Here is a 21,689-nt window from a genome sequence, read left to right as displayed (position 1 = left end):
TCTAGTGTAATGATTGACCGACCAATTCTTATGTCGTCGATTAGCTCCGTTTTGGTGGTATATTGCTTACCAACCATTCTCAGATGTTATTTATAATATTTAGGCCTGTGGAGTATGGCGGTCACACCAGAACATCGACACTTTGACTTTGTATCCATGTTTTTCAGACCGGACAAGCTGAATTTAGGTATTGTTGTGCCGTGAATATCATTCTGGATTGCCAAACATATTAAAAAAAAAAAACGGGAAATCGACTTTTTAGAATTCGGTTATATTTATTTGCATTACTATTTTTTATTATTAAATTTTTTTCATAAATTTATTTATTTCGAAGAAAATTGAAAATTATTTTCCGATACCTTACCACTTTTTCTGTAATTTTATGCAAAAACAGTCCACATTCATGAACCGTTTCGATTTTGGATTTTTCCCCCACAGACAAAATTATCATTCTTCTTCCCAAATTGTACAACAATTTAAAAAAATTCGAAAAATTTTAAAAATATTTCAGATACACATATGTATGTATATTGTTAGTGATATCTATGTATGTATATTGTCCCTGACATCCGAATACAGTAACTAATAAAATCATAATTACATCAAGTCAAATTTCACTTTCTTTTCTATCTATTTTAGAAATTTTAAAATTTCTTTGCATTCCAAGAAATAACTGAATATATCCGCATTTGAATGCAGTAAGAATCGCTTTTCGTTTCCGTCTGGTAACCTATTTGCTCTATTGCTCTTATTTTCCAAGCTAATCGAGCGTCAATAATGACTTCTTAATTATTACATGACAGTGATCGTGTAAACAAAATTTATAAACACAAGGGTAATGCCACACATAAATAAATGCATTGGTATATATGTATAGGAGTACACATGCTGCGGATGGTAGCAGCTAGTTTAGAATAAAAACGAAAAGTAATTTATAATTTCGTATTGTTTACAGAACACAAATTGCAGCTAATTTAAAGGCACATGTGAATATATATTAGTATATAGACGTCGTTATGTAGGTTAGTGTATGTGTATGAATATGAGTGCGTGTGCTTACATATAAACACATTTCGAACAGAAAATGCAATATAAACAAAAGCATTGCACTCGCAGTCACCTAATGCTTAAAAGCCTATTTAGTGTTTGTCTGTAGATAAAGTATATAACAAATATATATGAGATAGCGCAGAGTACAAATGAGTCGTTAAACTACATATTTGCGGTACTAGTCATTACACCATTCTACATTATTTACTCTGGAATATTTTCGTTTATATAGGCATATCCTCAAATGAGTAATGAATATAAGGCTGGGTTCTCATTATAATTTAAATAACTTGATTTCATATAAATTACTCTAAACTAACTAATAATACTGTATATCAAAAATTAAATAACACATGTTGCCTACATTTTGGCGCAGCAATCTAAAAACAGATCGATAAAAATGCGTCTCATGTGATGAAACTTGGTCAATCTCATAAGAATGCTTCAAAAATACATATATTAGTGAAATGAACTTAATTTTTGTTGCTTAATATCTCGTTCGATTTCTAAACACAAACTCTTTTTTCTATAATATTTTTTTCTACGCAAGATCACACTTTCTTTTGAACGCACTCTAACATACATAACTCCATATATATTTTCTCCGACTGATTTCCTGCTGAAATTGGAGTACCATTTACAGTGAATGTGGAAGTTTACTTGCTCAGTATTATTTCCTTGCGACTTGGGTAAACTGCTAAATTAGCTTCATTCCTATATATCTGTATATACTGAAGTCCAAATAACATTCATACAGAAAATTGAAATATCGAATTGTAAACCATCTATGGAATGTGCAAGGTGTGCAACGAAAGCGCTGAATATAAACAATTGGGCGTAATGTGACCGCTGGATAATGTGCGGGTAAAATGTTATAAAAATTATTGCATTACTGAGGTGTAAATGCGGTGAAACCATATGCAATAACAATGCCATACGTGGAAGTGCCTATGTGATGTGTATGTATATACGCGTTAATGACATGATGTGTATATAAATATTTGGACAAATTGTGTATAATAAATTTGGAGGCATTCTAAAACGAATGTTTAGGGTGGCTGAAGTTAAATGAATTTTTTAAGTGGATATATAAATATATATACTTTATAATGCTAGTTTGCACCGCTTTATTAATAAAGTCACTTAAAACTGTGACTGCGACTCAAAAACGGATATGAACAAGCATGAAACATGATGTACAATTAAGTGAGATGAATGCAATTATAAAGCTTTTTCTAATGATGTCATTTCGTCTACAGTTTTTTACTTCTTATGTCATACATATAATCGTATTCATCAGATTAAGTACATTTTTTAGCATCAACTTGAAGTGTATCTCGTTTTATTATCTTCCATTGTAGTGAATATCCATTATTCCTATTGTTTTTTGCATGTTTTCGAAAATTGTGCAATTGCTTAAGTAAGCTTTGAGTTAACGAGGCATTTTTATGACTTCAATAGTACAAAATAGGTGTAAACTGAAAAACTATTACTAATACAAGATTACTGAATGTTTGAAAAATAATAAATGAGAGTATTAAAATTCATTATTCAAAATATAAATGTGAGACAGACTTATATAAAATATGCGAATCCAGTGATTTATAATCACAATGACAGTGATATCATGATTAGATATGCGCCATTCTAAAATCTGAGTCAGTCTTCAATTCGCTATAAAATCAAACTCGTTTTTTCTTATAGCGATTGATACACGGCAGGTTATGACTAACCTCTTTCCTCTTTCTTAAAAAAATTCTGATAAAATCCCTTGACGAAGACGAAACAGTTTAAAACTATTTTTTCACACTGACAAGATCTAATACGTTTAGAGCAATATCTATATATTTTATAAAGTTATTTATTTAATTGCAATATATTCTCTTGTTAACTTTGTTAAGAGAAAATAAAAAGTACAGCTGTTCTTCTTTAGATAGTATGAATGATTGGAATTCAAGTCGTTGTTTTTTTTAACGAATATCAAGAAAGTTGCCTACATTTTGGAGCAAAATACATTAAATAAGTTTCGAAGTAAAAAAAATTACTGCGTAACAGCAACAAACTACAAAACTAGTAAAATAATATTAAATAAAACAGTTATGCATATCTAAAAACTATTTCTATCTAAAAGATTTTTATAAATTAAATAATGAAACAAATTATGATTTTGTGAGTCTTACTGTTAAATACCTTGATTTTTACCCACGACATTTTAATGTTTACTCAACATTTATTGAAAGTTAAATAAAGGGTGATTTTTTAAGAGCTTGATAACTGCAAAATCTCATCGGTTCTTTATTTGAAACGTTAGATTGGTTCATGACATTTACTTTTTGAAGATAATTTCATTTAAATGTTGACCGCGGCTGCGTCTTAGGTGGTCCATTCGGAAAGTCCAATTTTGGGCAACTTTTTCGAGCATTTCGGCCGGAATAGCCCGAATTTCTTCGGAAATGTTGTCTTCCAAAGCTGGAATAGTTGCTGGCTTATTTCTGTAGACTTTAGACTTGACGTAGCCCCACAAAAAATAGTCTAAAGGCGTTAAATCGCATGATCTTGGTGGCCAACTTACGGGTCCATTTCTTGAGATGAATTGTTCTCCGAAGTTTTCCCTCAAAATGGCCATAGAATCGCGAGCTGTGTGGCATGTAGCGCCATCTTGTTGAAACCACATGTCAACCAAGTTCAGTTCTTCCATTTTTGGCAACAAAAAGTTTGTTAGCATCGAACGATAGCGATCGCCATTCACCGTAACGTTGCGTCCAACAGCATCTTTGAAAAAATACGGTCCAATGATTCCACCAGCGTACAAACCACACCAAACAGTGCATTTTTCGGGATGCATGGGCAGTTCTTGAACGGCTTCTGGTTGCTCTTCACCCCAAATGCGGCAATTTTGCTTATTTACGTAGCCATTCAACCAGAAATGAGCCTCATCGCTGAACAAAATTTGTCGATTTGTCGATTTTTCGATTTGTCGAACCGAACACTGATTTTGGTAATAAAATTCAATGATTTGCAAGCGTTGCTCGTTAGTAAGTCTATTCATGATGAAATGTCAAAGCATACTGAGCATCTTTCTCTTTGACACCATGTCTGAAATCCCACGTGATCTGTCAAATACTAATGCATGAAAATCCTAACCTCAAAAAAATCACCCGTTACTAAAGGTATTTGTCAGAATTGAGCCTTTAAAATATATGTATGTTCCACCAGGAAAACAAACGAGACTTTGGTACATATAAAATTAAACCGACGTCATTTTTCGAACTTATAATACATGGCTACTAAATCCTATCAGAGAAAATCCTATATGAAATCTTGTTTTTATGTTATTAATAAACATTTTCAATATTTTAAGAACAATTTATATCAATACGACTCTTTGTAAAGCAGTCTTAATTCGAATTCAAGCAGGTGTTCCGAGAAATTTCCTACAAACTCCAGGCATATTAATTACACTTATATAGAAAGCAAGATATAAATACAGTCAAGCTAAAATATATAAATATGTAAAATAAATAAATACTTCTCGATATAAATGTTAATAAAATAATTTGCATTGTTGCCTTTAACACTCGCGGTGTACTCTAACAGATGATTAACATTTAATCACAATTCCGAATAAAACTGTGTAATTAAAGACCATCACTGTTGCTAGTCACGTATGCTATAAATATGACAGATTTTAATTAAGTCCATTATAATATAGTGTTTGCGGTATGCTAAATATTAGCAAAGCGTGAGCATCTAATAAAATGTTATGAATGAATATGAGCGTACTCATCTACTATTTCTTGCTAGGAGTGATGCGTTAAGATTTGCTTTCATAATTTCATTTTCTTTCGAAATGTTATTCATTCAAGCGTTCTATCAAAAAATAAGTAAGCTTTTCTTCTACATAGGTATACTCGCCAAGAAATGGCAGCTGTCTCAAAAAAACTTAACCTCGTCTGAGGAATATATCTTAGATATAACTTTGGATCGCTCTTCAAAGAGTGGACAGAACACAATAGCAAACTGGAAATATTTCTAACAAATAAATCTTACTTCTTCACTTCTTCCAGAAAATAATGCAAGCCGAGTTTGAAGTTGTAGGCTAAAATATTCGGTTGTCACTTCGAACGGACTGTCGGGGTAAAATCTGATTCAGATTTGATAGTGAAACTCGAAGAGCCTAACAATAATTTTTGTTTACATAACCTCAATTTCATTATTAGATATTTGTTTTGTTTCCATAATTCGCACATACAGTATTATAGAGTTCAAAGTAATTCTCAAGATGAGTGATAAATGATTTCAATTTACTCAGTGATTTGAAAAAGTGTTTATCGAAAAATCATCTGTTCTGTGAAACTTGGAATTATTATATGCCTTAATATTTTTTAAGTTTAAAACTCTTGTTGGAATCTACAATTATTTCTTCTCACATTACTTATCAAATATTATTATTTATTTTACATATGTATAGATGAATATATTTCAACTATATGAGAATATATTTTAATTTCATAAATATAAATTTATTAATTATTTTATGAGGCATTTTGCGCACTCGAGCACACTCACATTAAAATCTCAATTAACCGCTTCGTAAAACTCTTCGTAGCCAAGTGCTGCAGGTATTTTTATGAATAATTATTTTCGTTTGTCGAATTACTTTCATTACACATTCCACAAATGGAATTTATACAGTTGCAGTTTGCAATTGTTTGATGGCTTAGCAGGACAGGAGCAATTGATGTTTCTAAGAGACCGGCTGAGAGCAGCTGATATTAGCTGAGGTTAAAGTAGCTCAAAGCAGGGCGAAAGGCATTAGGAGCGTTAGAAATTTAATTTTTTTTGTTGCCTCGATTTCTACTAAACGTCGGTTTAACGGTAACTGTTGTACTCTTCTCTTTTATATGCCGAATGCAAGCGGGACGAGCGCGACAATGTGAACACAATTATTAGTAACCACAGTATTTGATTCGTGCGTTTTATAATTAATTTGTATTTTTAAATAACGCTGAGGACCTAAAATATATTTCACACAACTGCATAAGTGCATACATGTGAAGAAAGAAATATATAATAAATACTATTAGCAAAAAGAGAGAAATAATTTGTCAAAGAATTTTCATTAAATTTGCTAGCAAAAACAAAATAGATTAAAGAAAAAAAAAACAAAGATTTTTTTTATTAAATGCGCCTGCATTTATTGCTTTGACAGAGTGTGGTGCACAAATCGAATTGGCTTTCTTCAAGCTTTTCGTTTAATCAACACTTATGAAACAGCAATTATGCATTATATTTTTATTTATTTTTTTCTATTTTTTATTTTCTTTTTAATTTTTTACATAATTATTTATTTATACGCATTTTGATTTTCACAATATTTCTAACAGTTCGCTCATATGTTACAGTTACACACGTCGGACCAGCGAACCGTTGCACACCACACATTACATTACATTTAAATAATTTATTTTTATTTTTATTTTTGTTGTATTTTACATTTTTAGCTACCGCACAACAGAACGCTCATATAGTATGTTTGCCGACAAATTGTCCGATGGCTACCCGCTAAACGACGCACTCGAACTAATTGTAATGAGTGCAGTGGTAACTCGCCGTAGCTCGACGACGTCTCTTCAATGAGTAGCTAATGTAATGTGTTGAGTCTCTAGCGCCGCTGTCGCACAAATGCGCGCTACACTAGCGATAATGGGTACTATAAATGCGCTAGATGAAAAGCACCTGTTTCTGCTAGCTAGTGAACTGATATAGTTTTGATTGAAGTGATTTCGGCTCTACACTTCATTTCTCGGAGGTAAAGAAGAAGTGAATTTAAGCATGTACTTTAATCAATTTATGATTTGGGAAACAAAGGGCCCCTTTTTGGTTTAGTAATATGCCACTTTCGCATCTTCAATAGCAAATTGGATTTTCGTGGTTATGAATGAAGCTGAAGAAATAAGTTATAGACTGCATAGAAAGATTCTTAAAACATATTTCGTATTTAAATGCGCATTCTTTCTGAAAAGAATATTGTTATTTTTTTAGTTTTAGGTTAACAACTCTTCATTCACCAGCTGTTAAACAAAAAATAAAGAGAATTAATTTGGAGCAATTATTGTGATTTTTATTGAATTTCATTGAGAGGTAAATGTTACCTTGCTCTTTCTCTCACAGTATTTTTTTCAACTACAACCTTAACGATCCTCTAGCTGTGTAGGGTATTCTGCGAGTCACTATGCCTTATTGTAAATTCCTATCGACTTTACATTTACAATTTGTTTTACTCAATACTTTTGATTGTTTTTGATTTTGAAATGTTATTCTTGATTGGAGTGAAAGACCTGAGTGAAAATAAATTTTAAGAGAACACAACATTTTTTTTTAATGTACAACAAGATTATGCAGTTATTTATAAATGTTTAGATATACGCTAACAAACCGAAATGCATGCTTCTAGAGTCTAGACAAGCATTCAGTTCATATTTTTTTAGGTTTGTATAAAAATAAACATGTTTCACAATGCAGAAGTGCTGTGGTTGCATTTGTTGTTGTTTAGCTACATATTATATATATTCATGTGGATATTTCACAAAATGATATGTGTGTGGGCGGTTTCTAATTAACTATCAAACGATTATATATTATATAATTTAATATGCTCAACACAATTTGGGTATATTAAAGAGTTGTGGGATGAAAGGAGGAGAGAGATGAAAGTATTTTTTATGGTACCGATATAGTAGCAGCATTACATTTTGGAGATATTTAAAAAAAACATAATAATTTTCTGGAACACGTGTTCTGTAATAACGTGCACAGCGGCTTTTCATCGACAGCCAACTTAAGCTCTTGGCACATTCATTATAGAAAGCGAGCAATTAGCCTAAATTAGCGAAATATTTTCTTCTAATATGATAAGAATGCTGTTAGCAGTTACAGGTTAAATTGAATTGAAAATAGAAATCGATTAATCTCATCAGTCCTAGAGTCCTTAAGACAATTTGTTACCAGTTACAGGTTAAATTGAATTGAAAATTGAAATCGATTAATCTCAACAGTCCTAGAGTCCTTAACACAATCTCATATCATTGTTGTACAAATCTACTTTACAATAGTATATAGTATAAGTATGATCTTTCGAAGTTTAGATTTAATGTTGAAGAAGTCAGATAAATAAGATAAGCATACGTATTCCCAATGTATGTGATACTGTTTCAGCGCTAGGGTTAACAATAAATCACGTTCCCAAAATATCCGGATCAAACATATTCAGCTTGTGGCATAACATTAATTCATGAAAACCACAAAATATCTACTTCTTTGAATCCATCTGTGGCGAATAGCACTAAAGTGCTTCTGAAACTATCGAAACCTCATATTTTTGAAAAGTCATACGAGCCATATACAATAAAGAGACTCAGAGCTTGAATATATTTTTTGTCTTTTAAAAAGAAAAATTGTTAGAAAACGATTTCTAGTGTTTTTCGAAGTGTGTGTAACTGAATTTAACTGTATTTTAAATATTTCTCAAAATACTCATTCATATTTATATCACACATATGTATGTGGCTAAATAATTCAACAATTAACTAAAGGATGTACGACAAAGAAAATTGAAAAATTTCATAGAAGTGAAATCCCAAAAAAAAAAAATTACAATTTTTGAAAAGTGAAACGAGTTTTTGACAGCAATTCAAGTGAAGTGCGAATGTAAACAAAAATAATAAAAAATAAACACTAGGATTCTAAAAACATAACTACGTCACATTCCCGCGCATATCATTATTTTCGAACACTTTGTTCAAAACCAAAAATTATTCCAATAGTATTTATGCATTGGTCGAGAAAAAAATTGCCATGAAAAGGAAATACGTAGCACGAAATCACACGTTAAATTGGCCGTCGAAGTTCCTTAGTCTGTTGGGTTTATTATTTTTATTCATATGCATAGTCTCTAGTCAAGACGAAGCCAAGCCAATTACGAAAACATTTCCCGCGCCAAAGTCGCTATCAACTCCAACAACAGATCCACCGCCGACTGAAACGGAACCTCCTGCTAATGATACAGAGACGCCGCCACAAACGGAACCTCCTCCGCCCGTAGCAAATGTTGCGACATCTCCGCCGCCAACGCTGGTAGCACCACAAAAGTCTAACGATACAGGTTCACGCAAACATTCACGAGAAGATAAAGACAGTAATTTATGCGAAGATGGTCTCATCTTAAACGCTTGGCGCCCATTGGAAGGTATAACAAAAGGAGAACGCGCATTACGTGGCACCGTTTACTTGCTTACAATGTGTTTCTTATTCATTGGAGTCGCCATTGCATCGGATCGATTTATGGAAGGTATTGAGGTGATCACATCCAGTGAGAAACGTGTACATGTACTGAACAAAAATGGTCAGAGAGAAACCATAACGGTACATGTATGGAATGAGACTGTGGCTAACTTGACGCTAATGGCCTTGGGATCGAGTGCACCCGAAATTTTACTTTCCATAATCGAAATGTTTCAAAAGAATTTCACTGCTGGCGATCTAGGTCCAGGTACGATCGTTGGCTCGGCGGCATTTAACCTATTCGTCATCATTTCCATTTGCATAGTTGTTATACCGAAAGGTCAAGTGCGAAGAATACAACACTTTCGTGTATTTATTGTGACAGCTAGTTGGTCGGTATTTGCATATTTATGGATGTGTGTTATTACAAAGTTCATAACGCCGAATGTTATCGACATATGGGAGGGTTTAGTCACATTGATATCCTTCCCGATTTTCGTTTACCATGCCTATATCACGGAAAAACGTCTCTTCTGTCCGGGATGTTATAAGCAATCGTATGATGCAACCCAGCGGAGCATTATCAAGGCCTCAATCGACTCGCCCGAATCCGACGCGGAACCAATACGCTCAAGTATTAAAGATTTAGTTGAGTCTCCGGAAATGCGCGAATTCGAGGAACAACGTCGCGAATACATCACCAAACTGAAGGAATTATATCGCAGATATCCCCAATTTGATTTGGAAACGATTCAAGCAATGGCCCAAGAGCATTTAATACGCGAGAGCTCGAAGTCAAGAGCTTTCTATCGCGTACATTCGGGACGTCGCCTAACTGGTGCCGGTGGTTTATTGCGAAGGGCACGTGATTATGCAGCTTTGGAAATTGGCGAAGCAAAAGCCGAATATCGTCTGCAAGTTGAAGAGGAAGAGGGAGGGGAAATTGATGATGAATTTGAGACACGTCTGTATTTTGATCCCGCTCATTATACAGTCTTGGAAAGTGTTGGCGATTTGGAGGTACATGTGGTACGTGCGGGTAGTTTATCGAAACTAACCAGAGTCGAATACTACACCCAAGACGGCACAGCCGAAGCTGGTTCAGATTATGTTGCCGTCAGTGGTGTGCTCGAATTTCCACCGGGTATTGAAGAGCAGACAATTAGTATAACGATTATCGATGATGATGTGTTCGAAGAAGACGAACACTTCTATGTTCATCTTAAGAAACCCAGCGACGATGCTGTACTCATCGCACCCAGAGTAGCGACCGTCATGATCTTAGACGATGATCATTGTGGCATTTTCGAATTCAAAGACAAGGAGCACATTATACCGGAAAATGTGGGAATCTACGAAGTGAAAGTGAAACGTTATTCAGGCGTTCGCGGTAAAATTATTGTACCGTATCATAGCAAAGAGAAAACAGCAATATCAGGCAAAGAATATATGGATGTAAAAGGCGAACTAGTATTTGATAACGGCGAATATGAGTGAGTAAATAGGTGTATATACAGTTGTACATATTTAAAATATGCCTCACATAATATTGTACAATCGCAGAGTTTCTATAGAAGTTGAGATCATTGAAGAGCATAGTTTTGAAAAGAATGTGACTTTCGAAATGGTTCTTGGTCAGCCGAGAGTGGCAGACGGTAAGTACCTTTTACACCATGAAGACGTTTTGTGGACCGTGGACCGATATTTTAAATTCGAACAGCGTTCGTTTGCGTCGAAGACTATAAGTTTATGAAACTGTTTCGAGTTCCTTATTCTCATGTTACCGACTTTCTTGTTCTATTTAGAATGGGAACCTCAAAGTTTTGTAATAAATAAAGAGTGCGTGTTATTAAAAAGAAAAAAATAATTTAAACGGCTTACGATTTTTCCAAATTTGAATTAAACTCTTTCGTTTGAGACCGTAATGGTTCCATCAATTATTTTAATTACAGAAATAGTAAATATTACAGTACAATTAACTCCCTAAATTTTCACAGACGATCCACTGTTTCCGCAAATACGCGAAGTTCAGCAAAAGAGTCACGATGACAGAACATATCGAGATAATCTGCTAATGTCTGGACTACCGAAACTGGCAGATGTTTCCAAAATAAATTGCCATATTGTAGAAAGCGAAGAATTCAAAGTGAGTATGCATACATTTGAGCTGTGAAAGCAATTTTATTACAAATGCATATTAAATACAATATTTTATTTCTTGTTTACAGCAAACAGTCAATAAGCTGGTGCAAACAGCGCATGCCTCAAAACTGATCGGTACCACCTCGTGGAAGGAGCAATTTTTGGATGCCATGACCGTTTCAGGTTTGAACTTCATTCATTAAATTAGTGTATATTTTACATATTGTTTTTTTTTTTTTTATTATCCGCTCTTAGGTGGTGGCCATCTTAATGTTGACGATGATGATGACGATATTGAATATGATGACGATGAAGACGATGATGATGAAGGTCCCAGCTTATTCGAATACATCATGCATTTTTTGTCGATTTTTTGGAAAATCTGCTTTACTATAATACCACCAGCAAGTAAGTTGTGTGCCCGCTCAGGGACAACAAAAGAATGTGTATCTTACGAAATTAGGTTTGGGGAAAATCGCAAGAAATTTTAAAGTTGCAATGAAGGGACTATTTGATGAGCTTGTAAGGATACGAGCTTTAGTTTCAGCTATCCATAGATAGTGGGAAAAAGTTGAACCGCCGCTAACTTCCTACGGTTTACAGTTGGATGGTTGGGCCTCACTTGAGCTTTAGATCAACACCTATCAATTGTGCAGTCTTCACCATTCTCTAGTTGTGGAGGTTAAAAATTTTACTGAATAGAGTACTGAGTAGAAGTTGCTTGGAGGAAGGCGATAGGGTTTTGTCCCTCTTTTGCGGGATTTTGGATTTCGCACTTTCAGATAGACTTTCCAGTTGAACTAGGGAATTGTAGTAATTAGATTGTAATTAGATTTGTTCAGATTCAAGCTGCTTTGTCGAGGAATGAGCTCCAACTATAAGAGTTTTTTTTTTTTGGTTCCACCAAGCGCTGTCCTTTAAGATCCGACAACATGAAATTCGGATTTTGTTGTTATTACATTTTCAAATAAATTACTGTCATTTATTATTGTATATTATATAATTACAAAAGTACTTCTTGCATTATGTTTCCAGAGATCTGCAATGGATATCCCTGTTTTGTTATATCGATTTTGCTGATAGGTATTTGTACTGCCGTACTTGCTGACGTCGCATCTCACTTCGGTTGTACATTGGGTGTACGAGATGCGGTTACAGCTATCTGTTTAGTAGCATTGGGCACCAGTCTTCCAGGTAAGAAATTAATAAACAGAATTGCACTGTACAAGGTAGTATTGTTTTTCTGTCGCCACTTCCTCTCTGCTTTTGTATTACTTCTATAATTTTTTTTTTTCTTTCCAGATACATTCGCCAGCAAAGTGGCCGCCATACATGACAAATACGCCGACAATGCCATTGGCAATGTCACGGGCAGTAATGCGGTGAATGTGTTTCTTGGAATCGGTATAGCATGGTCTATGGCAGCTATATATCAAGAGATGAACGGACATAAATTTAATGTACCCGCGGGCACGTAAGCGTATAAGCGCATTTATGCTATTTCAACATAAATTTACTGTATTTAATATCTCGACAGTTTGCTCTTTTCCACCGCACTCTTTCTGGGAGAAGCGCTTATTGCGTTCGTGATAATAGTCTATCGCCGCAAGGAATCCATAGGCGGTGAGCTTGGTGGCCCGGTGGGTTTAAAGTGGTTTCATGGCACTATATTATTTCTACTTTGGATCATTTATTTGGGCATTAGTACATTGGTGGATTATGAAGTTATTCCAGGTTTTTAAAACAATTTCATAACAGCAATTGTGCGGGGCGTCATGTCATAAGAAATTCCATTATGTATGTATACACACTACCGTTATAATACAGCTTAACTGTGTACATGAAACTCTGTGCTGTTAACAAAAATAACATTTTTTAGTTCTTACAAATACAAAGTTTATTTAATATAAACATGGATTTGTGCCGACTTTTCCATTGAACATTTATATAAATTGAAATTATACCTACATTTGTAGATCGAATTATTTAATATTTAAAGTTTTATATAGACAGTTGTAAGAGTGCAGAAAATGAACTTTATTCCAAGTCCATGTCCGGTCGGAAAAGTTGTGTAATGCAAATGTTTCAATACTTTCGGATGTACCTAGTTGATTAGTAAACATATGAGTCATCAGTGAACCTGAACCTATTCTTTTTTGGAGTTTGGAGTTATGGAAATTATGTAGGATCTTAGTATCTAGAAAATATGTTGGTTATATGACCTAAAAATAAATATTTCGACTAAGGAGGTTATTGGATAAGTTCTAATCTCGGCGTACAAAATTCAGGTTTTTGAATTTCTTCGATTTTTGGAAACAGGTGAAATCTGTATGGAAATATATGGAGTTTACGTAGCTGGAACGGCGTTAGTTTTTTGTCCAGCTAAGTACTGACAACGCGATAGCAATCCATAACTGATTCTGGGACTCTTTTTTACCGCTGTGACACAAATATTGATGAAAACATTGAAAACATCTAAAGAGAGGGATAGGTAGTAATCGAGATAATGATTATATGAAAGATATCTAAATCATTTTTTGTTTGTTTGGGATAATATTATGAGGAACGAGGCTTTTTGGTTTGAGTTGCCGACGTTAAAAGGGTCGTATCTTCGTTTTTGACGAAGTGTTTATTATTTTTTACTTTGTATGTTCCGAATAGGATCAAATTGTTTCAAATATTTTTCGACGATGAAGAAAACGAGAACCAAAAGCATAAAGACTAATAAGTACTAAATTTATTTTTTTACTTTTATTATAACATTTTTGTAGCTGTAAATGCATTTTATAGCAACAAAATGGCGCATTATAGCAATAATTAGGAGGTCAAATGTTCCACGAAACAAAAAAAAACACAAGCAGAATTATTATCGACGAAATAAAAGGTCTATAATAATCAAATCAATTGGTTTAAAAATATAAGTAAACACATCAAATACAAGCAACCAATTAGGTGTGTGCGTAGGCGCTTTCCAACAATCACCAATATTATTGCATTAATATTACGCGCCTCATTCAATGCACTTAGACTTCTATCAGAGCAGACTAAATTTCATTATTTCCCCACGCCTGCGTTCTCGTGCACCCACTTTGTGCCCGTGATTAATGTGAAAGTCGAAGACAACAAAACGTTTTCCAAAAGGAATATGATTTTATTGAATTTCCAATTGGCGCGTGTGAATGTGTGTGTGTAGATGGCAGTGAGTGTCCATTTTTCTGCGCTTCTATGCGCCCTTTCATACACTCAGGTCAATGCACAAATGCACAATTGATATCAATTGCAGACGTGGCTCCTGCCAAGCGTAGGAGAATTGTAGAAAAACAGTTATAAATGCGCGCATTGTATGGAGCGCAAGTGTGCAGGCAGCGTTGCCAGACTGTGTAAGCAGCTGTCGCATGGAGTGTACCCGCGCCAGCTGACAGTCAATTGCTTTGCTGCGAATGGAAAACAATCGAAAAACGGTAATAGCAAATGTCTATTTCCGTTTGTGTGGCAGTGTTTTTCTCGCGCTCCTTTATTCACTTACTTTACATGCATATATATTTGCTTTGGTTTTGCGTTGGTGTTGGTGTTACGAATAGTTTTGTGTGAGGTTTTCAATTTTGTATTACTTTAGATCATCGATCATCATATATTTAAACATTTATATATCTATAAATGTATTCAAATATAGAGCATGAGTTGCGGTTTGTTCGAAATAGTCATCGGAAATTATAAACCAGCGTTGACATAATAAATAATTAATCAGGAGCAGTGAATTCAATGATGATTATAGTTGATACAACAGTAAATAGATTAGCAAACTTAATATTGACAATTATTGACGTGTATTGGTCCACGCCTAACCGGATCAGATGAACTTTTCCTCTCATCACTTTCACATAGGCCAAATAGTTGAAATATTTCAGAGCTGATTCATTCCTGAATTTTAGTAGTGTTGCTGTAGGGCATCATTAAAAAGAAGAAATGAAACTACTTAGTTCATTATTGTGAAGATTTACGAGGAGAATCCAAATATAACTGGAATTCAATCGTCTACATTATAGCTATCGCCTTCGAAGTAGTTCACCTTCGATATCATGCACTTACGTATACTAGTGCTTCTTCCAGTCGTCGAAACACTTCGCAAACTGGATGTTTGGGATAGCCGTTGGCTCTGTCAGCGATTTTTCCATATGCTTCTAAAACTACGGCCCTTCAAGGTTCTGTTATGATCTGTACTATATAAGGATAAAAGATTCTTCGTTTATTTTTTCTTTTGTAAGATATAAGAGGAAAACTTAAAGCATGGTCAGAACCAAGACCAAGGTTACTAAAATATTACTTAAAGTATTTATTCACCAAAGAGAGAGGGTCACATAGCACAGAGGACATATAAGCACAAGATATCTCCGTAAGTGTTTTACAGTTCAAAATAATATCATGAGAAAGACCCCTCTTAAATAGTTTATAGTGTTTGGAACCTGCGTTCGAACTTAGATCCCGTGGAATGATAACGCTGGATCTTAACTACTATGCCAAGGGAATCGTATTATCTTGGCATATTAATTATCTTATCGTATACAACGACTTTGATATTCTACGATACTCTAAAATAACAAAAACCTCCTTGAAAGTACGAGAAAGTACCGAGACACTGTAAGAGCTTTCGTACAAGCCAAACTGAAGGGTAAGACAGAGAAATTGTCAGGTCGCTTCGGTAAGAGTTCAACTAAAACGATAGTTAGTAATATTCTTACTTAAAGCCAAGGTATATTTCCTAATTGGACCACGCTGACTCACGCTTTGGACTGGTCCGATAGGTTATTCTCATTAGTTATTGTATGTAATTTAACTTGGTTGTCTTTGTAAACTAATGCTATAGAACATATTAGTCAAGGTAGTGGAGTTAATCAGCGTTAATTAGTGGAGTCAAGACTCAGCCAGGACATTTTATATAAAGAAATATCAACATGATGAACTACCTGAGACTTCCGTTACATTATTGTGGAATAATTAATATAGTATTTGGAGATGGATAAAAAATACAAGACTAATTTAATAAATGTATGGAAGTTTATCTATGGCAACGATATTACTTTCACCTTGTCGAAAATTATAACAAAAAATCAAAATATCTGGCTTTTTAGCTGAAATTTCACTTTCCACATTATTGTCTCCTTCCATTTGCGTATAAAATTTATTCTGTCACTTATTTACCTCAATTAACAGTTCGCCCCAGCAACGATTTTCACATTTACGTATCATGTCTACCAATGTCTCACTTCACTGGTTTCTAACCTGTTTTTTCGGCACACATCCCAACAAACCGCACTTCTAAGGAAATACAATTTTAAGGACTCTCACCAACAACCCGCCAAAGCTATAACCACAATTCAAGCAACGGCCCGAAGCATTTCCACACGTACCGAAATTAAACAAAATGAATTAAACTGCGGCGCCGCAACGAAATGAGTGTTGCCTGCAGCACCGACGCACTGCATACATGGACATGGACTTGAGGAGTGCGACGACAGGCCGGGCAACGCTGCTGCTTTAATTACTCTTCGGTTGGGACGTGTGTGCTGTGGGCCACCAAAGGCAAATTGACACGCTGTTGTTATTGTTGCTGTTGTTGTTGTCACTATTGCTGTTGGCTCTGCCATTTCGGTTCGTGTTATTTTTGTTTTAGTTGTTGTCGTGCCGCGCTAATTGCTGATTGCCAGCGTGCAATCAAAGCGGCGTAAGCGTGTCCACATTACTGGAGACGAAGACATCGGCGGCTGCGGCTGTGGCTGTGGCAGCGAGACTTAAGCACAGGCTGCTAGGGCAAAGTGGACAATCTTGCGTTGGCGTCGGCATCAACCGTCTTCATTTCCACGGGCAGCGCAATTTCCATCACCATAACAGCGTTGTCGTTTCAACGACGTTAGATTTGTTGGATTTACTTAACGCAAAAGCCTTATTATCTGCGTCGACACGTCGCCGTCAGGCCCCCCCGAGCCCTGCGTTGGCCACAAGTACATCCGTGCATGGCGTGTCTAACTAGAATTTTCCAATTAAATCTTCGACTTTCTTAACTTGAAGTTCTCCGCACTTTTATTTTATTGCTTACATTTCATTTTATCTCCTCCATATTCCGTTCGTTGCGTTTGCGTTTGCTGCTGCATCAACTCAGCATTTGCACTCTTAACTTTCTCCTCTTAATTTATTTCTTCTTTCACATTTTTCTGGTGGTTTTTTCTCGTGTTTTTTTGTCTTCACTTAAGATTTGCGCTGCGCTGTTGGTGTGCAGACGTGTCGCGCCACTGGAAATTAAAGCCACTTTTTATTCTCCACTTTATTCCGTTGCTTTCTCTGCGATTCGTCGTGCTTAAAGTAAGTAAGCGCGAATTTTATATGCTTCTTCGTAGTTAACAGCGCTCTAATGCTAAGTGTAATTGTGCTTGTGGATGGGTGTGTGTGTGTAATTTAAATTCTGCTATAATTTGAATGTCACTCATACGCCACAGCATCCCGGCGCTCACTAATTGAATGTATAGTATGAAAAATGATTTTAATGAACTTTTTATTGCAAATACTTTGTTTCATCATTAGATTACAACATTTTTTTATGGCAATCAATTTTTTATATACACTTGACGCCCGCAAGTGCTTTGATTGTTTCCAATGTAGCTATTTTTTAGTAGTGTATGAGTCAGATATCATGTAGGGACCGAGAAGGTAATCTGGTAACGGATGTCCAGAGCACACTGGGATTATGGAGGGAACACTTCTCCGACCTGCTCAATGGCAGTGAAAGTACAACACCAGGAGATGGCGAACCCGATTCCCCAATCGATGACGATGGAATAGATGTTCCATTACCCGACCATGAAGAAATTCGAATAGCAATTACCCGCTTGAAGAACAACAAAGCGGCGGGGGCCGATGGATTACCGGCCGAGCTATTCAAATACGGTGGCGAAGAACTGATAAGGTGCATGCATCAGCTTCTTTGTAGAATATGGTCGGAAGAAAGCATGCCTGAAGATTGGAATCTTAGTGTGCTCTGCCCAATCCATAAGAAGGGAGACCCCACAATCTGCGCCAACTACCGTGGTATAAGTCTCCTCAATATCGCATATAAGGTTTTGTCGAGCGTACTGTGTGAAAGACTAAAGCCCACTGTCAACGAACTGATTGGACCTTATCAGTGTGGCTTTAGACCTGGAAAATCCACAATGGACCAGATATTCACCATGCGCCAAATCTTGGAAAAGACCCGAAAGAGAAGAATCGATACTCACCATCTTTTTATCGATTTTAAAGCTGCCTTCGATAGTACGAAAAGGAGCTGCCTTTATGCCGCGATGTCTGAATTTGGTATCCCTGCAAAACTAATACGGCTATGTAAGCTGACGTTGAGCAACACCAAAAGCTCCGTCAGGATCGGGAAGGACCTCTCCGAGCCGTTCGATACCAAACGAGGCTTCAGACAGGGTGACTCACTATCGTGCGACTTCTTCAATCTATTGCTGGAAAAAATAATACGAGCTGCAGAACTAAATAGAGAGGGTACAATCTTCTACAAGAGTGTACAGCTCCTGGCGTATGCCGATGATATTGATATCATCGGAAGCAACAACCGCGCCGTTTGTTCTGCGTTTTCCAGACTAGATAAAGAAGCGAAGCGTATGGGTCTGGTGGTGAATGAGGACAAGACGAAATATCTCCTGTCATCAAACAAACAGTCAGCGCACTCGCGTCTTGGCTCCCACGTCACTGTTGACAGTCATAACTTTGAAGTTGTAGATAATTTCGTTTATCTGGGAACCAGCATTAACAACACCAACAATGTCAGCCTTGAAATCCAACGCAGAATCACTCTTGCCAATAGGTGCTACTTTGGACTGAGTAGGCAATTGAAAAGTAAAGTCCTCTCTCGACGAACCAAAATCAAACTCTATAAGTCGCTCATTATTCCCGTCCTGATGTATGGCGCCGAAGCGTGGACGATGACAACATCCGATGAGACGACTCTTGGGGTTTTCGAGAGAAAGGTTTTGCGCAAGATTTATGGTCCTCTAAACATTGGCAACGGCGAATACCGCAGACGATGGAACGATGAGCTGTACGATTTATACGACGACATTGACATAGTTCAGCGAATAAAAAGACAGCGGCTACGCTGGCTAGGTCATGTTGTACGGATGGAAGAAAACACTCCAGCTCTGAAAGTATTCGATGCAGTACCCGCTGGAGGAAGCCGCGGAAGAGGACGACCTCCACTCCGGTGGAAAGACCAAGTGCAAAGTGACCTGGCTTCACTTGGTGTTTCCAGTTGGCGCCAAAAAGCAAAAAGGAGGAATGAGTGGCGCGCTCTGGTGGATTCGGCTATAATCGCTTAAAGCGGTTCCTACGCCAAATATATATATATATATGAGTCAGATATGTGAATATTTTATAGACAAATAGATATAATAGATAGAGAATAGATAGACAATAGACTTTTAATCAGTGCCTTGAAGATTTAAGAATAGGCAAATATCATGGCCATTGAACATATTATTCCGGTGAGTAAAAATGTCTTAATGACTTTTGTCAGAGAGTAAGAAACGGGAAGCAGGAATCCAGGAATTTCCAACACAAATATTATTAAAGTTAGTATAAATTTAGGCAGAAATTCTCAAAAATCAATACCATAATTACGAAGGTAGTCTAATCAGAAAGGTTCCAAATCCTCTTTATATATGTACATAAAAACTTCAAAAAGAAATCATTTCCAGAATTTTCAACTGAGACACTTCGTTTTTTGGCCACTGTAAATATGATAGATTTGTCTTCCTCATAAATAGTAAGAGGACAACTCTATTTTGTGGTCCCTTTATTTTGAGTGTAGAGAAAATAGACTCACAATGGGTAAAAAAAATATAACCGATTCTCCAGTTTTTTAATTGACAACTTCTACCAAGACTTTTTAATAGCTGCAAATGATCCAAGTTGCCATGTGATCATGGTTATGAAGACTTTCTCTTCCGCTCTTAATGCTGCTATGTTTGAGTTGTCAGGTTGTGTATGTATACGCTTCCGAATATTGTTAAGGCAGTAGTCTGCTTTACAGGTTTCAAAAAATCGATTTTTTTGTTTTGTTTTAAATTTCTTCCAAAACTATCCATTCCATTGTCTTTAAAATTCCAGAGGCCAATTCGACATATTTTCGAAGTTAGAGCAGTTTTAGTGGCCGAGCGTCCAGCAGGTGTGATATATATTTTTTTGGACCGAGAACTTTAAAGCGCGTTTTCTCGAGTTTTCATTTTCACAAGTGTTAGAAAACGGTGCCGGCGAAGGCAAAAAGAATATATGTCCGATCGAAAATAACCAAAGTGATCTAGCTTCAGTATTAAATTATCTTCTATTTGAACTAAAAAAGTTGGACTAAAGTATTATTTAAACTACTTGTTTTGCAACTTAAAGTCAATTTTTTTTTCTTAAAAAAGTGAATTTTTTTTTCAAACTTCGAAAAAATTTGGAATTTTTTAACTTCTTCGGTATTTTTTTAGTTCATAAAGAAAAGAAACTTATAAAAATTAAAAAAAAATTTGGTTCGACTGTTTCAGATGCATCGCACGACCTCCATCACCGGCACCGATTTACAAGTGCAGACTTCAGGCGCTCCAAAAAAATACTTACAACTTTGAAAAAATTGCAAAAAAACGCTTTTTTCGGCTTCTAAAGCAGACTACTGCCTTAATATATACTTATGCAGACTTTCTGTTTCTCTTTCTGACTTCGCCATTTTTCAGATTAAGATGAAAGCATTGTCTTATGACAATTATTTGTTAAATCAAGTTGTAACATGATATCTACATACTAAAGACGAAATCATTAATATCGATCCTCTATTGAACTTATGGTTATCTAGTTTTTCTCTTCCACTTTTAAAAATTGCTTGACTTGAAGAGGGTATGCATGCTCTTATATTACTTATCACTATTATGACGAAACAGCTAAAAAGTTAGTGAAATGCACTTGCTTAACCTATGTCAGAATGCTATAATGGATAAACTCGAGTAACAACGGACACACAAATATCGATCTTTTTCAAAATTGAGTTAAATTAGTTTGATTTCATATCATATCCAATAATTTTCATTTTGTCCAATATTACATCTTTCCGAGAAAGATTAAATCAATACAGCGATTTCCATCTAACATGAAACAGGTATCTTAATAGTAAGTGAGATATCTACATA

At 35.6% G+C, this 21,689-nt stretch overlaps 2 protein-coding genes across 9 annotated transcripts in view; one reads left to right on the top strand and one right to left on the bottom strand.

The window, feature by feature from the left end:
* Positions 1-21,689, bottom strand: part of LOC105216363 (sodium/calcium exchanger 3) — a 116,033-nt gene that overhangs the window by 90,342 nt on the left and 4,002 nt on the right. For 3 of the 8 annotated variants that reach the window (XM_011190819.3, XM_011190820.3, XM_011190821.3), the window contains exons 1-2: positions 6,547-6,699; positions 5,620-6,086 (exon numbers count right to left, since the gene is read on the bottom strand). The exons of 1 other annotated variant lie outside the window; for it this stretch is intronic. The gene's annotated coding sequence lies outside the window, so the exon portion shown is untranslated. Of the gene's footprint in view, positions 1-5,619; positions 6,354-6,503; positions 6,521-6,546; positions 6,700-21,689 lie in introns of those variants that run through there. 4 more of the 8 variants (XM_011190817.3, XM_054235678.1, XM_054235676.1 and 1 more) reach the window with 4 other exon arrangements.
* LOC105216364 (sodium/calcium exchanger 3) lies at positions 8,439-13,302 on the top strand. The gene is made up of 8 exons (XM_011190822.3): positions 8,439-10,826; positions 10,897-10,988; positions 11,331-11,479; positions 11,562-11,658; positions 11,731-11,883; positions 12,511-12,669; positions 12,778-12,949; positions 13,013-13,302. Exons 1-8 carry the CDS (start codon positions 8,908-8,910, stop codon positions 13,215-13,217), a joined length of 2,946 nt encoding a protein of 981 aa, XP_011189124.2. The 5' UTR covers positions 8,439-8,907; the 3' UTR covers positions 13,218-13,302.

Source organism: Zeugodacus cucurbitae, chromosome 2, assembly GCF_028554725.1.
Source record: "Zeugodacus cucurbitae isolate PBARC_wt_2022May chromosome 2, idZeuCucr1.2, whole genome shotgun sequence".
In the NCBI taxonomy this organism is placed as follows: Eukaryota; Metazoa; Arthropoda; class Insecta; order Diptera; family Tephritidae; genus Zeugodacus; species Zeugodacus cucurbitae.
This window is presented reverse-complemented; position numbering and strand designations above follow the sequence as displayed.

Bases quoted from the DNA above. Each gene is read 5' to 3' on its own strand.
- LOC105216364 (XM_011190822.3), top strand. From the start codon at position 8,908: ATGAAAAGGAAATACGTAGCACGAAATCACACGTTAAATTGGCCGTCG. The intron at 10,989-11,330 runs GTAAGTACCTTT...AAATTTTCACAG, and splicing joins TCAGCCGAGAGTGGCAGACG to ACGATCCACTGTTTCCGCAA. The intron at 11,480-11,561 runs GTGAGTATGCAT...TCTTGTTTACAG, and splicing joins TAGAAAGCGAAGAATTCAAA to CAAACAGTCAATAAGCTGGT.